Here is a 15080-nt window from a genome sequence, read left to right on the forward strand (position 1 = left end):
TCTAGTGCTTGTATTTCCCCCTTAGTCAGATTCGTTTGTTTGTTGCATGTGGTCTCAATTTTGTCCAAGTCGTTGATCACTAGTTGTTCGAATGTATTTACTATGTGTCCTTTTATGTGTTGTGGATAAAAGGTAGACGGTGGTTTGTAATTTGTGTGTTTGTGATCTGTAGCGCTGTCTTCTGGTTTGTACTGTAGATTGGTTTGTGCAAAATACTTTTTAAGGGTTATTTTTCTGGTAAAAGCCTGTATGTCTAAGTATGTCTCGAATTTGTTCATCTTTTTGGTGGGTGCGAACTTGAGTCCCTTATTGAGTAATGTTTTGTGTTGTTCCTCTAATTTGAAACTGCTTAGGTTGAATATTCCTTCTGATTGTCCTGCTCCACTTGTAGTGGGGTTGTTTTTGTTTTTTTGGCCTCCCCTGCATCCTCTTCTGGTTCTATGAGTTTTCTTTTGTTCGTTTGTGTGTGTGTTTTTGGTGAACGGCAGGCCGCAATGCCTGCCTCTAGGTCTAAAAAATTTATGTCCCAGTGATTCCCATTTCCTGTGGATGTGGTTGTGTTTTGAGTTGGTTGATTTTCTTTTCCCATAGCTGTCTTTTCTGTGTTTTCTGTTTGTTCTACCGTATGGTTGTCTAGTCTTTGTGGAGTATGTCTTTTCTCTACAGGTGGCCTTGTGATGGCTATGTGTGGTGGATCTTCTACCCCGTGGATGGAAAACGAGGATTCCATTTCTTCCATACATGATAAATCTGTAGTGTCTGACTCTGTATCTGTTTCTGAATCTGTCGTGGTTGGTCTCTTTAGATGTATTAGGGTCATGTATTCCTGGTAGGTCAATGATTTGTTGGTGGTGGGATGTTTGTATCTTTTTGGTTCTGTGTACTTATGAATGTTGTGTTGTGATTTCGTCTTGTATGATGGTGTTATGATTCCTGTACTCCAGACCGAAGGAGATCTTATGGCAGGGATCTGAGTACAGGAAAATAAGCTGGTTGTGGGAGCTGGATAGCCTAGTAACCCCTGGCGCCCTAACTCCGTTGTCTCGCCCGTGTTATCAGAAATCCCCTGCGAGACTATGGTTGCTTGAGCCCATGGCAGCCGCGTTCGAAGGGCGGATTATGTCTGCCCAACCCCGATGCCCCCGCAGGTCTTAATGGGAGACAAGGGGAAGTCCGAGACAGGGTGATAACAAGGGGCCCTCTGACTAAGCAACCAGGCCAGGGGTTACAAGCTAACTAACTAAATCAAAAGGTATGTGCGGACTAGCCGCCAGGGAAAAGGACAACCAAAGATCCACTGATCCGACACTCCTATCCGGCACCGCTGGACACCAGAGTGGATCTGTGGAAGCGGAATCCTCCGCAAAGCTCCAGAACACAATTAAACAAAATAATAAACAGAAGCGGACAAGCCGCAACACACGGCTGCGCCGCGACTCACGAACACCACCAGATGTTTAAAGGTGCTCGGTCAGACTCCAGGAACAGATGGTAACTTCCGAGTACAGGATCTCTGAGGACAGGAACAACCGAATAGACCGGGACTGGGAACTCTCTGCAGCAGACACAGGCAAACAGGAAGCTTTGGAACTGGCAGGAACAAGCTAAGCTCTCAAGCAGACTGGAAAGCTAGAAATATCACCAGCATCTGCGAACTGCCCTCAGCCAGCATACAGTGGCGGCTCTTGCCACGGGCAAGCAGGACTTTTGCCCGGGGCGCCGCCTTCCGGAGGGCGCTGGCGCCATCCGGAGGGCGCCGCACCGTGGCAAGATCCGCCACTGCTGCCCGCTCTGTCCCCGTCCGCCTCCGATGCCGTCCCCGTCCCCATCCAGGTCTCCATCCCCTTCCGTCTCCTGAAGGGAAATAGACGCTATGCGTCTAGTTTCCCTTCCTGGAGAGTAACTTTGCTGAACGATGCGCGATGACGTCATCGCGCACCGCACAGCAAAGGTCCTCTCTATGAAGGGAACTAGACTCATAGCGTCTAGTTTCTCTTCGTTGAGAGGACCTTTTGCTGTGCGGTGCGCGATGACGTCATCGCGCACCGCTCAGCATTCAAGCGGCGCTTTTAATGTACAGGGGGCGTGGTTGACTACGCCCCCTGTATTAGGCCACGCCCCATTTCTTGCCCGGGGCGCCGAGCGCCCTTGAACCGGCCCTGCCAGCATATAACAGGGAGACCTAATTAATAATCACATGCAGCTGCCTTGTTGCATGATTCCAACCTGACCAGATGCAATTAGCAGCCAGGTGAGGCTGAACACATGGAACAAGCTGCAATTACACAGACTAACCAGCGGCAGCAGACAAGAGCATACTGAAACAGAGCAACAGGAAATCCTGGCATGCAAGACAACTTAATAAACATAAAATAGGAATGAACCACTACCTGTGGTTCATAACAGTATCCCCTCCTTAAGGGTGAGCTCCGAGCACCCCATGACACCCACGGGGAACATAAACAGAAGTATAACATAAAATACAGAACCAAAATGCAAAACAGGAATGAGCCACAGCCGTGGCTCATAACATTACCCCCCTCTTGAGGAGGGGTCAAAAGACCCCAAAATTCAGACTATCCAGAACAAGGGATACAAAAAAAAACCTGACACATTGGTCAGACAGACACGAAAACAGAAACAAGCTGCAACCACAGCTTGTAACAGTGCCCTCCCCCTGACGGTGGCCACTGGACACAAGATAAGGGGAAAAAAAAAATATTTTTTTTTTTTTTATCAAGGCAAGAGTCAAAAATTATTTCTTTTTCTTCTTCTTCTTTTTACAAAGCTCTTTAGGTCTGACCAAGGTAATTCCCCAAACATTGTCTGAACTGATGGTACCACCCAACAAGGCTGCGTTCAAATCAGAGACAGGTTTCTTACCCTTGGGAGCTGAACTTTCTGGCAAAGTACTATTATTAGAAGAAGAAGAAGTCAGAAAAGCACATCCTGCAGTCAAAACAACGGGCTGGGACTCTTGTGCCGAGTTTACAGTATTTGGTGGAATCTCAGCAGACAAGACGGGTGACTTAGAGGAACCTGAACCAATTTCTTTGGAACCATACCTTTTAATAATTGCATCACTGAATGCTGGGGGATCCTGAAGAATGGGATCTTCAGCTTTCATTAGGCTGGTCGCCCACTCAAAAGGCTCTCCTTTAAAAGAATAAATAAGATAGAGCACAAGGTTCTCTGGAGTGATGCCCAGAAATGGTCTAGACAACATAATAATGTAATAGTGTTTGTAAAGCGCCAGAAATTGGGCTAAGTCCCCATCAAAGATTATGGATGTTGAGATATCAGAGTCAGGATCTGTTTCCTTCCCATCTGACTGACTGAAGTGCTTTGCTAGGACCTGGTCACTATTGCCCTTACTTGAGGCTGAGACTCTCTGAACCCCACCCGGGGCAGTGACTTTCTGAACCCCACCCGGGGCAGTGACTTTCTGAACCCCACCCGGGGCAGTGACTTTCTGAACCCCACCCTGGGCAGTGACTTTCTTAACCCCACCCGGGGCAGTGACTTTCTGAACCCCACCCGGGGCAGTGACTTTCTGAACCCCACCCGGGGCAGTGACTTTCTGAACCCCACCCGGGGCAGTGACTTTCTGAACCCCACCCGGGGCAGTGACTTTCTGAACCCCACCCGGGGCAGTGACTTCCTGAACCCCACCTGGGGCAGTGGCCTCCGGGAACCCCGCTGGGGCAGTGGCTTCCGGGAACCCCGCTGGGGTCAGCACCTCGGATTCTTTTACTGGGACCGGGCCGTTGGCCTCCCTGACTGGGATCGGGCCATCGGCCTCCCTCTCTGAGTCGATAATTATCGAAAGTTCTCCCGGGACTATGACTTCCGGGACTTTTGCTGAAGCAATAACGTTCAGATCCTCCACTAATGCTATGCTTCTTAAGTTCTTTCCTGGGGAAGCGACTTCTAGACCCTTCTTTGGGGCTGCGTCTCTCGAGACCCCACTTGGGGATATTACTTCAAAGATCCCTTCTGGGGTTTTGCTTCTCGAGTTCCCTTCAAGAACTATGGTTTTAGATACCCTTTCTGGGATTGCGCTTTTCAAATCCCTACCTGGGGTAACAGCTTCTGAGACCCCTTCCGGTATGGACACCTGAACTATAATATTTGATGTCCCTCTATAAGCTAGGGCATCGGGTACCGCTCCAGCACTCTGGGCATCGGGCACCACTCCAGCACTCTGGGCATCGGGCACCACTCCAGGACCCTGGGCATCGGGCACCACTCCAGGACCCTGGGCTACGGGCACCACTCCAGGACCCTGGGCTACGGGCACCACTCCAGGACCCTGGGCTACGGGCACCACTCCAGGACCCTGGGCTACGGGCACCACTCCAGGACCCTGGGCTACGGGCACCACTCCAGGACCCTGGGCTACGGGCACCACTCCAGGACCCTGGGCTACGGGCACCACTCCAGGACCCTGGGCTACGGGCACCACTCCAGGACCCTGGGCTACGGGCACCACTCCAGGACCCTGGGCTACGGGCACCACTCCAGGACCCTGCAACTCTGCTTCAACAGGAACCTCAAGAGAGGAAAGAAACATTCTCTTTTGATTCCGGAATCTATACTGGGGCTCCCTTGCCCAAGGACCCCAATTATAGGACAGAGAGTTTTTTAGTGTGGGTTGTGTGACAAGTACCTCTGCCACAGTAGGGACAGGAGTAGGTCTTGTATCCTGACTCAACTTGGCCAGAGGGCAAGACTCGTCACCACACTTTGGCTTGCGCAACTCACAGGTCTGCAGATAGTGGCCTAAACCCCCACAGTATAGGCACAAGTTTAAGTTTCTGCGACGCAGACGCTCCTCTTCTGAGAGCCTGGGCCGCAGAAAACTTTTAAACCTTTTCTCTTCAATTAAACCAGAGGATTCTCTTGTCACCATACTGTGAACAAGAGTCTCTTTAGAGATAGATGTACTCTCAACGACTTCTGGCAAGAGGAGCAAGATTTTAGTCAGAAGGTTTTGTAGTTGCTTCAAAGATTGCTGCAAAACTGCTAGTCGCTCAGGTTTCAGAGCACTGACAGCAGAGTTCAGGGCTGAGAGAGATGCCTGCAGGGCTTGCATAGTTGACATAGGAGGACTTAAAACTAGACAAGGCAAGACTAGACAAGGCAAGACTAGACAAGGCAAGACTAGACAAGGCAAGACTAGACAAGGCTGGAAATTTTTTTATTTTATTTTATTTTTTTAAATTTTTTAAATTTTTTTTTTTTTTTTTTAATTATTTTTTTTTTAAAACACCGGACTGGATCTCTAAACACCGGACTGGATCTCAAAACACCGGACTGGATCTCAAAACACCGGACTGGATCTCAAAACACCGGACTGGATCTCAAAACACCGGACTGGATCTCAAAACACCGGACTGGGCCAAAAAAGAAAAAAAAGTGTTTTATTTCTTTTTTGTGGTAGGGCTGGTGATAATGTTATGATTCCTGTACTCCAGACCGAAGGAGATCTTATGGCAGTGATCTGAGTACAGGAAAATAAGCTGGTTGTGGGAGCTGGATAGCCTAGTAACCCCTGGCGCCCTAACTCCGTTGTCTCGCCCGTGTTATCAGAAATCCCCTGCGAGACTATGGTTGCTTGAGCCCATGGCAGCCGCGTTCGAAGGGCGGATTATGTCTGCCCAACCCCGATGCCCCCGCAGGTCTTAATGGGAGACAAGGGGAAGTCCGAGACAGGGTGATAACAAGGGGCCCTCTGACTAAGCAACCAGGCCAGGGGTTACAAGCTAACTAACTAAATCAAAAGGTATGTGCGGACTAGCCGCCAGGGAAAAGGACAACCAAAGATCCACTGATCCGACACTCCTATCCGGCACCGCTGGACACCAGAGTGGATCTGTGGAAGCGGAATCCTCCGCAAAGCTCCAGAACACAATTAAACAAAATAATAAACAGAAGCGGACAAGCCGCAACACACGGCTGCGCCGCGACTCACGAACACCACCAGATGTTTAAAGGTGCTCGGTCAGACTCCAGGAACAGATGGTAACTTCCGAGTACAGGATCTCTGAGGACAGGAACAACCGAATAGACCGGGACTGGGAACTCTCTGCAGCAGACACAGGCAAACAGGAAGCTTTGGAACTGGCAGGAACAAGCTAAGCTCTCAAGCAGACTGGAAAGCTAGAAATATCACCAGCATCTGCGAACTGCCCTCAGCCAGCATATAACAGGGAGACCTAATTAATAATCACATGCAGCTGCCTTGTTGCATGATTCCAACCTGACCAGATGCAATTAGCAGCCAGGTGAGGCTGAACACATGGAACAAGCTGCAATTACACAGACTAACCAGCGGCAGCAGACAAGAGCATACTGAAACAGAGCAACAGGAAATCCTGGCATGCAAGACAACTTAATAAACATAAAATAGGAATGAACCACTACCTGTGGTTCATAACAGTATCCCCTCCTTAAGGGTGAGCTCCGAGCACCCCATGACACCCACGGGGAACATAAACAGAAGTATAACATAAAATACAGAACCAAAATGCAAAACAGGAATGAGCCACAGCCGTGGCTCATAACAGATGGTTTGTTACTGGGTGTGTGAGATGTTTCTTTCTTGCTTTTTGATAATGTCTTTACTCCCCACCTGTCCCTTAGGAATTTTTTCTTTTTCTTTTCTATGATGATGTCTTCTCCCTTTTTGAGTCTGTTTTTGGTGAGTGTTTCTATTTTTTGATATTCATGATCTTGCTGGTATTTTTCTAAATGTCGATGTGTTGTGATTATGTCTAGGTCTACTGTTTCTAGATCCTTTTCGTGTTGTTGTATTATGATGCGTATAAGTTGTAGTGAACAATTTTGTAAAATGTTGTTCCACTTGTGCATGAAGTCTGGATTGTCCCTGTTGTGTGTGGGTATCTTCTTAATTTTAAGCCCTTTGGGTACCGTGTTTTCGTCTAAGTACCATTGGAGTGCAAAGGTGTCCCACCATAATTTTGCCTCTTGTTTTAGTAATCGCTCTAAATTTGTGATATGTGTACAAAAATCTTGTCCTTTGTTTAGTGATGTTGTATTCTGTTCAAATAATGTAAATGTATGTTTTGCCCTATCTATGCGATCATTTCTATAATCTAGTATTCCCATGTGTGTGTTGCTCACGTATGTATAAATGTATGTTTTTTGTCAAAATCTGTTTGAATGATTGTGGATATGAAATGTTTCGTGGTGCTGGTACCTTTCTCCCAGAGAGGCGGAGGATATTACTCGACCCTATTTCTGGTCCCAAAACCCGATGGGTCTTTCCGGCCTATACTCCGCCTCAAATCACTGAATAAATTTGTGTGTCCAAGTTCCATATGGAGATGTTGCACTCAATTGTACTGGCCTTGGAACCCAGAGATTATATGGTATCCCTGGATATACAAGATGCTTATCTACATATACCTATTGTCATTTCGCATCAGCAATGTCTGTGGTTTGCTATTGGCAACCTTTACTATCAATTCCAGGCTCTGCCTTTTGGACTTGCCATGGCTCCTCGGACCTTCACCAAGGTTACGGCCATGATAATGGCTCATCTCCGTCATCAGGGAATCAGGATCCTGCTGTATCTGGACGACTTGTTGATCATGGTGAACTCTCAAGGTGCCCTCCTCAGTCATCTGCAACTGACGGTAAACTTCCTTCAAGCCCACGGGTGGCTCATCAACTGAAATCCTTACTGGTCCCTGCTCGGAGCATGGTGCACCTGGAAGCTCTGCTGGACACAGACAGCGAAAGACTAATTCTATCTCCAGAGAAAGTCCTGAAACTTCAGGACAGGATTAGATAGTTCCTCTCTCACCCAAGAGTGTCGATACACTCGGCGATGCAAGTACTAGGCCTCATGGTGGCGGCTTTCAGCATGGTAGAGTACCCCCAGTTTCATTCCCGCCCTCTACAGTGGTTAATCCTTTCCAAATAGGATGGCGTACCTCATTGGATCCGGTCTCAAATGATCTCCTTGACTCCGGAGGTTCGTCTATTACTAACCTGGTGGCTACAGGACCATCCGTTGAGCAGGGGCCATCCCTTCTGCATCCCCAACTGGGTCCTGTTGACTACGGACGCCAGTCTATGGGGCTGGGGCACGGTGCTAGAGCAAAACTCTCTCCAAAGTCGATGAACCAAGGAGGAATCTCTCCTCCCGATAAATATTCTGGAACTGCGGGCAGTGTTCAAGGCTTTGACTCTTGCCCTGCCTTTGATACAGAACAGGCCTGTTCAAGTACGATCAGACAATGCCACAGAGTGCAGGTATCCGCCTGCGGATGTTCTCTTGGGACGTTTCTCACATTTCCTGCAGGCTGGAGTGGATATGGGCTTACTTCTGGGCTCTTAAGGTCCAGATATAAGCCCTCTCTATTTTCTTCCAGAAGAAGTTGGCAATGTTGCCAGAAGTTCAGACCTTCTTGCAAGGGGTACTTCACATAAAGCCTCCCTTTGTGCCACCAACGGCACCCTGGGATTTGAATGTGGTATTGGAATTTCTACAGTCTTCCTGGTTTGAACCGTTGGTGACGGTAGAAGACAAGTACCTTACGTGGAAGACGGTGATGTGACTGGCACTGGCTTCTGCTAGGCGTGTCTCAGAATTGGGGGCCTTATCGTGTAAAAGTCCACACTTGGTCTTTTACGTAGACAGAGCAGAGGTCAGGACTAGACAGCAGTTCTTGCAGTTCCTGCTGAAGGTTGTCTCTGCATTCCACTTGAACCAACCTGTGATTCCGTCTACTTCTGGCACTTCTGCTCCTCCGGAGGCATTGGATGCTGTGCAAGACTTGAAGATCTATATCAAGAGGACGTCTCAGATCAGAAAGATGGATTCCCTATTTGTGCTCTATGATGCACAGAAAAAGGCGCAGTCCTGCTTCTAAGCAGAATATTGCTTGTTAGCTTAGGCTGACTATCCAACAGGCCTATGTGTTCACAGCCTTGCTTATTCCAAAGTCTCTGAAGGCCCACTCTACAAGATCGGTGGGGTCTTCCTGGGTGGCTGCCCGTGGAGTCTCGGCCTGGCAACTATTCGAGCTGCTACCTGGTCGGGGAAGAAGTTCTACAGGTTTGATGCCCTGGCCAAGGAGGATACCCAGTTTGGGTATGCGGTGCTGTAGACGTCTCCGCATATTCCCACCCGTTCTGGAAGCTTTGGGACGTCCCTATCGTATTAAGACCCCAGTATCCCTTATGGATGCTAGAGAAAACTGGATTTTAATTACCTACCGGTAAATCCTTTTTTCGTAGTTCATACTGGGAGCCCGCCTCTGTGTGTTGACTTTTCTGCAGGTTTTTCTTTTACAAAAGTTTACCTGTTCAGCTGTTGCTGTTGCTATACCACATCGTAATAAGACCCCAGTATCCCTTATGGACTACGAGAATGGGATTTACCGGTAGGTAATTAAAATCCAAGTTTTTTTTATAACCCAACCCTGGCTTGTACTTAACAACTTTGTCCCTGACCTGTTTGGAGAGCTCCTTGGTCTTCATGGTGTGATGCCTCTTGCTTAGTGGTGTTGCAGCCTCTGGGGCTTTCAGAAAAAGTGTGTTTATACAGGTTGAGTCTCCCTTATCCAAAATGCTTGGGACCAGAGGTATTTTGGATATGGGATTTTTCCGTATTTTGGAATAATTGCCTACCATAATGAGATATCATGGTGATGGGACCTAAATCTAAGCACAGAATGCATTTATGTTTTATATGCACCTTATACACACAGCCTGAAGGAAATTTAATACAATACTTTTAATAACTGTGTATTAAACAAAGTTTGTGTACATTGAGCCATCAAAAAACAAAGGTTTCACTATATCACTCAAAAAATTCCGTATTTCGGAATATTCCGTATTTCGGAATATTTGGATATGGGATACTCAACCTGTACTGACAGATCATGTGACACTTAGATTGCACACAGGTGGACTTCATTTCACTAATTACGTGACTTCTGAAGGTAATTGGTTGCACAGAACTTTTGAAGGGCTTCATAGCAAAGGGGGTGAATACATATGCACATGGCAATTTTCAGATTTTTATTTATAAAAAAAAAAATTATAGAAATTTTTCTCATTTCACTTCACTTCACCAACTTAGACTATTTTGTGCAGATCCATCACATAAAACTCAGGTTAAACAAAATAATTAAATTACAGGTTGTAATATAACATAATAGCTAAAAAGCCAAGGGGGTGAATACTTTAGCAAGGCACTGTATGTCACAAATTGTAATATGTGAGAAATATCTCTGGCCAATTAGTTCTATTGTGTTATTTTTCTCAAATGTCTATTTCTTTTATATATAACAGCACCTAAACATTTTATCTGATATCAGTTATATTCCTTACAAATGTATTGGTTCACAAATGTCAGGGGTACAAATAAGGCAAATAGACTGGAAGGGGAACCCAGCGTGATATGACTGAGAACCATTGCACTATATGGTCTGTACAGAGCTGTGTGTCTAATACTCTGATAGTCTCCTGATTACTCTGAGTAATGATGTCCGGCATTAATAAAGCATTCATTTATATATGGGTTATTTAGGGTGAAGATCTGACTAATATAAAGGGTGAAGAGACGTATGTGACTGATATGAAGGCAGAAGATATAGAGGGAAAAGAAGAGATGTATGTGACTGATATGAAGGCAGAAGATATAGAAGGAGAAGAAGAGACGTATGTGACTGATATGAAGGCAGAAGATATAGAGGGAAAAGAAGAGATGTATGTGACTGATATGAAGGCAGAAGATATAGAAGGAGAAGAAGAGACGTATGTGACTGATATGAAGGCAGAAGATACAGAGGGAGAAGAAGAGACGTATGTAAGGAGTGATCAGCAGTGTAAGGAGGAGGAAATCCCTACAGATATCAGCACAGGTGAGTAATAAGCACTTTTCTCTGACGTCCTAGTGGATGCTGGGGACTCCGTAAGGACCATGGGGAACAGACGTGCTCCGCAGGAGACTGGGCACTCTAAGAAAGATTTAGGACTACCTGGCGTGCACTGGCTCCTCCCCCTATGACCCTCCTCCAAACCTCAGTTAGATTTCTGTGCCCGGCCGAGCTGGATGCACACTAGGGGCTCTCCTGAGCTCCTAGGAAGAAAGTATATGTTAGGTTTTTTATTTTCAGTGAGACCTGCTGGCAACAGGCTCACTGCATTGAGGGACTAAGGGGAGAAGAAGCGAACCTACCTAAGTGGTGGTAGCTTGGGCTTCTTAGGCTACTGAACACCATTAGCTCCAGAGGGATCGAACACAGGACCCGACCTCGTCGTCCGTTCCCGGAGCCGCGCCGCCGTCCCCCTTACAGAGCCAGAAGCAAGAAGGTGGTCCGGAAAATCGGCGGCTGAAGACTTCTGTCTTCTCCAAGGTAGCGCACAGCACTGCAGCTGTGCGCCATTGCTCCTCATGCACACCACACACTGCGGTCACTGATGGGTGCAGGGCGCTGGGGGGGGGCGCCCTGAGCAGCAATATTAACACCTTGGCTGGCGAACTGGCACCATATATAGCCCCAGGGGCTATATAGGTGTTTATTAACCCCTGCCAGAACTTTTACAATAGCGGGATAAAGCCCGCCGAAAAAGGGGCGGAGCCATCTCCCTCAGCACACTGGCGCCATTTTTCCCTCACAGCTCCGCTGGAAGGAAGCTCCCTGGCTCTCCCCTGCAGTCCTGCACTACAAAAAAGGGTAAAAAAGAGAGGGGGGCACAAATTAGGCGCAGTATAAATATATTATGCAGCTATAAGGGGAAAACACGTTTTTATAGGTGATATCCCTGTGATATATAGCGCTCTGGTGTGTGCTGGCATACTCTCCCTCTGTCTCCCCAAAGGGCTTTGTGGGGTCCTGTCCTCTGTAAGAGCATTCCCTGTGTGTCTGCTGGGTGTCGGTACTGCTGTGTCGACATGCATGAGGAGGAAAATGATGTGGAGGCGGAGCAAATGCCTGTGAATGTGATGTCACCCCCTGCGGGGTCGACACCTGTGTGGTTGGACTTATGGAAGGAATTGCGTGAAAGTGTCAACTCCTTACACAAAAGGTTTGACGACATAGGACAGCCGGCTACACAGCTTGTGCCTGTTCCAGCGTCTCAAATGTCATCAGAGGCTTTAAAACGGCCGCTACCTCAGGTGACAGATACAGACGTCGACACGGATACCGACTCCAGTGTCGACGATGATGAGACTAGTGTACCCTCCAATAGGTCCACCCGTTACATGATTGAGGCAATGAAAAATGTTTTACACATTTCTGATAATACCCCAGGTACCACAAAAAAGGGTATTATGTTTGGTGAGAAAAAACTACCTGTAGTTTTTCCTGCATCTGAGGAATTAAATGAGGTGTGTGAGGAAGCGTGGACTTCCCCGATAAGAAATTGATAATTTCTACACGGTTATTGGCAGCGTACCCTTTCCCGCCAGAGGATAGGTCACGTTGGGAAACGCCCCCTAGGGTAGATAAGGCGCTGACACGCTTATCAAAGAAGGTGGCACTACCGTCTCCGGATACGGCCACCCTGAAGGAACCTGCTGATAGAAAGCAGGAAGCTACCCTAAAAGCTATTTACACACACACGGGCATTATATTGCGACCAGCGATTGCATCAGCTTGGATGTGCAGTGCTGCTGCTGCATGGTCAGATTCCCTGTCGGATAATATTGATACCATGGATAGGGACAATATTTTGCTGACGATTGAGCATATAAAAGATGCAGTCTTATACATGCGTGATGCACAGAGGGATATTTGCCAGCTGGCATCAAGAATAAGCGCTATGTCCATTGCCGCCAGAAGGGGGTTATGGACTCGGCAATGGTCTGGCGATGCCGACTCAAAGCGGCACATGGAGGTTTTGCCCTATAAGGGGGTGGAACTGTTTGGGGATGGTCTTTCGGACCTCGTGTCCACAGCTACTGCTGGGAAATCGACCTTTTTGCCACAGGCTGCCCCACAGCAAAAGAAAGCACCGTATTATCAGGTACAGTCCTTTCGGCCCCAGAAAAGCAAGAGGGCTAGAGGCTCATCCTTTCTGCCGAGAGGCAAAGGTAGAGGAAAAAAGCTGCAACACACAGCTAGTTCCCAAGAGCAAAAGTCCTCCCCTGCGTCCGGTAAGTCCACAGCATGACGCTGGGGCTGCTCAGGCGGACCCGGGTACGGTGGGGGCCCGTCTCAGAAATTTCAGCGCACAGTGGGCTCTCTCACAGGTGGATCCCTGGGTCCTTCAAGTAGTACTTCAGGGGTACAGGCTGGAATTCGAGACGTCCCCCCCCCCCGCCCCCCCCCCCGCCGTTTCCTAAAATCTGCCTTACCGGCAACTCCCTCTGCCAGGGAGGCAGTGTTGGTGGCTATTCAAAAACTGTATTCACAGCAAGTGATTGTCAAGGTACCCCTCCTTCAGCAAGGAAAGGGTTACTATTCCACAATGTTTGTGGTACCGAAACCGGACGGTTCGGTGAGACCCATCTTAAATTTAAAATCCTTGAACACTTATATCAAAAGGTTCAAGTTCAAGATGGAATTGCTCAGGGCGGTTATTGCGAGCCTGGACGAGGGGGATTACATGGTCTCCCTGGACATCAAGGATGCGTACCTACATGTCCCCATTTACCCTCCTCACCAGGAGTACCTCAGATTTGTGGTACAGGACTGTCACTATCAGTTCCAGACGCTGCCGTTTGGGTTGTCCACGGCACCGAGGGTCTTTACCAAGGTAATGGCCGAAATGATGATACTCCTTCGCAAGAAAGGAGTTTCAATTATCCCGTACTTGGACGATCTCCTGATAAAGGCGAGGTCCAAGGAACAGTTGGTAGTGGGGGTAACGCTTTCTCGGGAAGTGCTACAACAGCACGGCTGGATTCTCAATATTCCAAAGTCACAGCTGGTCCCGACGACACGTCTTCTGTTCCTGGGAATGTTTCTGGACACAGACCAGAAAAAAGTGTTTCTTCCAGTGGAAAAAGACGAGGAGTTGTCATCTCTAGTCAGAGACATCCTAAAACCGGGACAGGTGTTGGTACATCAATGCACACGAGTCCTGGGAAAAATGGTAGCTTCGTACGAGGCAATTCCATTCGGAAGGTTCCACGCAAGAACTTTCCAGTGGGACCTGTTGGACAAATGGTCCGGGTCCCATCTCCAGATGCAACAGCGGATAACCCTGACGGCAAGAACCAGGGTGTCGCTGCTGTGGTGGCTGCAGAGGGCTCATCTACTAGAGGGCCGCAGATTCGGAATACAGGACTGGGTCCTGGTGACCACGGATGCCAGCCTTCGGGGCTGGGGGGCAGTCACACAGGGAAGAAATTTCCAAGGACTGTGGTCAAATCAGGAGATTTCGCTTCACATAAATATTCTAGAGCTAAGGGCCATTTACAATGCCCTAAGCCAAGCAAGACCCCTGCTTCAAAACCGTCCGGTGCTGATCCAGTCAGACAACATCACGGCGGTCGCCCATGTAAACAGACAGGGCGGCACAAGAAGCAGGAGGGCAATGGCAGAAGCCACAAGGATTCTCCGATGGGCAGAGAATCATGTGCTAGCACTGACAGCAGTATTCATTCCGGGAGTGGACAACTGGGAAGCAGACTTCCTCAGCAGGCACGACCTCCACCCGGGAGAATGGGGACTTCATCCAGAAGTTTTCCGAATGCTGGTAAACCGTTGGGAAAAACCATAGGTGGACATGATGGCGTCCCGCCTCAACAAAAAGCTAAAAAGGTATTGCGCCAGGTCAAGGGACCCTCAGGCGATCGCTGTGGACGCTCTAGTGACACCGTGGGTGTACCAGTCGGTTTATGTGTTTCCTCCTCTGCCTCTCATACCCAAGGTACTGAGAATAATAAGAAGGCGAGGAGTGAGAACTATTCTCGTGGCTCCGGATTGGCCAAGAAGAGCTTGGTACCCGGAACTTCAAGAGATGCTTGCAGAGGACCCTTGGCCTCTGCCGCTCAGACAAGACCTGCTGCAGCCGGGACCCTGTCTGTTCCAAGACTTACCGCGGCTGCGTTTGACGGCATGGCGGTTGAACGCCGGATCCTAAAGGAA

General features: G+C 48.2%; 1 protein-coding gene across 2 annotated transcripts in view; it reads left to right on the forward strand.

Annotated features, from left to right (window-relative positions):
* Positions 1 to 15080, forward strand: part of LOC135054555 (gastrula zinc finger protein XlCGF17.1-like) — an 88347-nt gene that overhangs the window by 64447 nt on the left and 8820 nt on the right. For both annotated transcript variants that reach the window (XM_063957710.1, XM_063957711.1), the window contains exon 2: positions 10568 to 10901. Coding sequence is in view for 1 of the 2 variants with exons in the window: in XM_063957711.1 (XP_063813781.1) it covers positions 10616 to 10901 (286 nt within the window). In the remaining variant the exon portion in view is untranslated. The remainder of the gene's footprint in view (positions 1 to 10567; positions 10902 to 15080) is intronic.

This window comes from Pseudophryne corroboree, chromosome 3 (assembly GCF_028390025.1).
Source record: "Pseudophryne corroboree isolate aPseCor3 chromosome 3, aPseCor3.hap2, whole genome shotgun sequence".
In the NCBI taxonomy this organism is placed as follows: Eukaryota; Metazoa; Chordata; class Amphibia; order Anura; family Myobatrachidae; genus Pseudophryne; species Pseudophryne corroboree.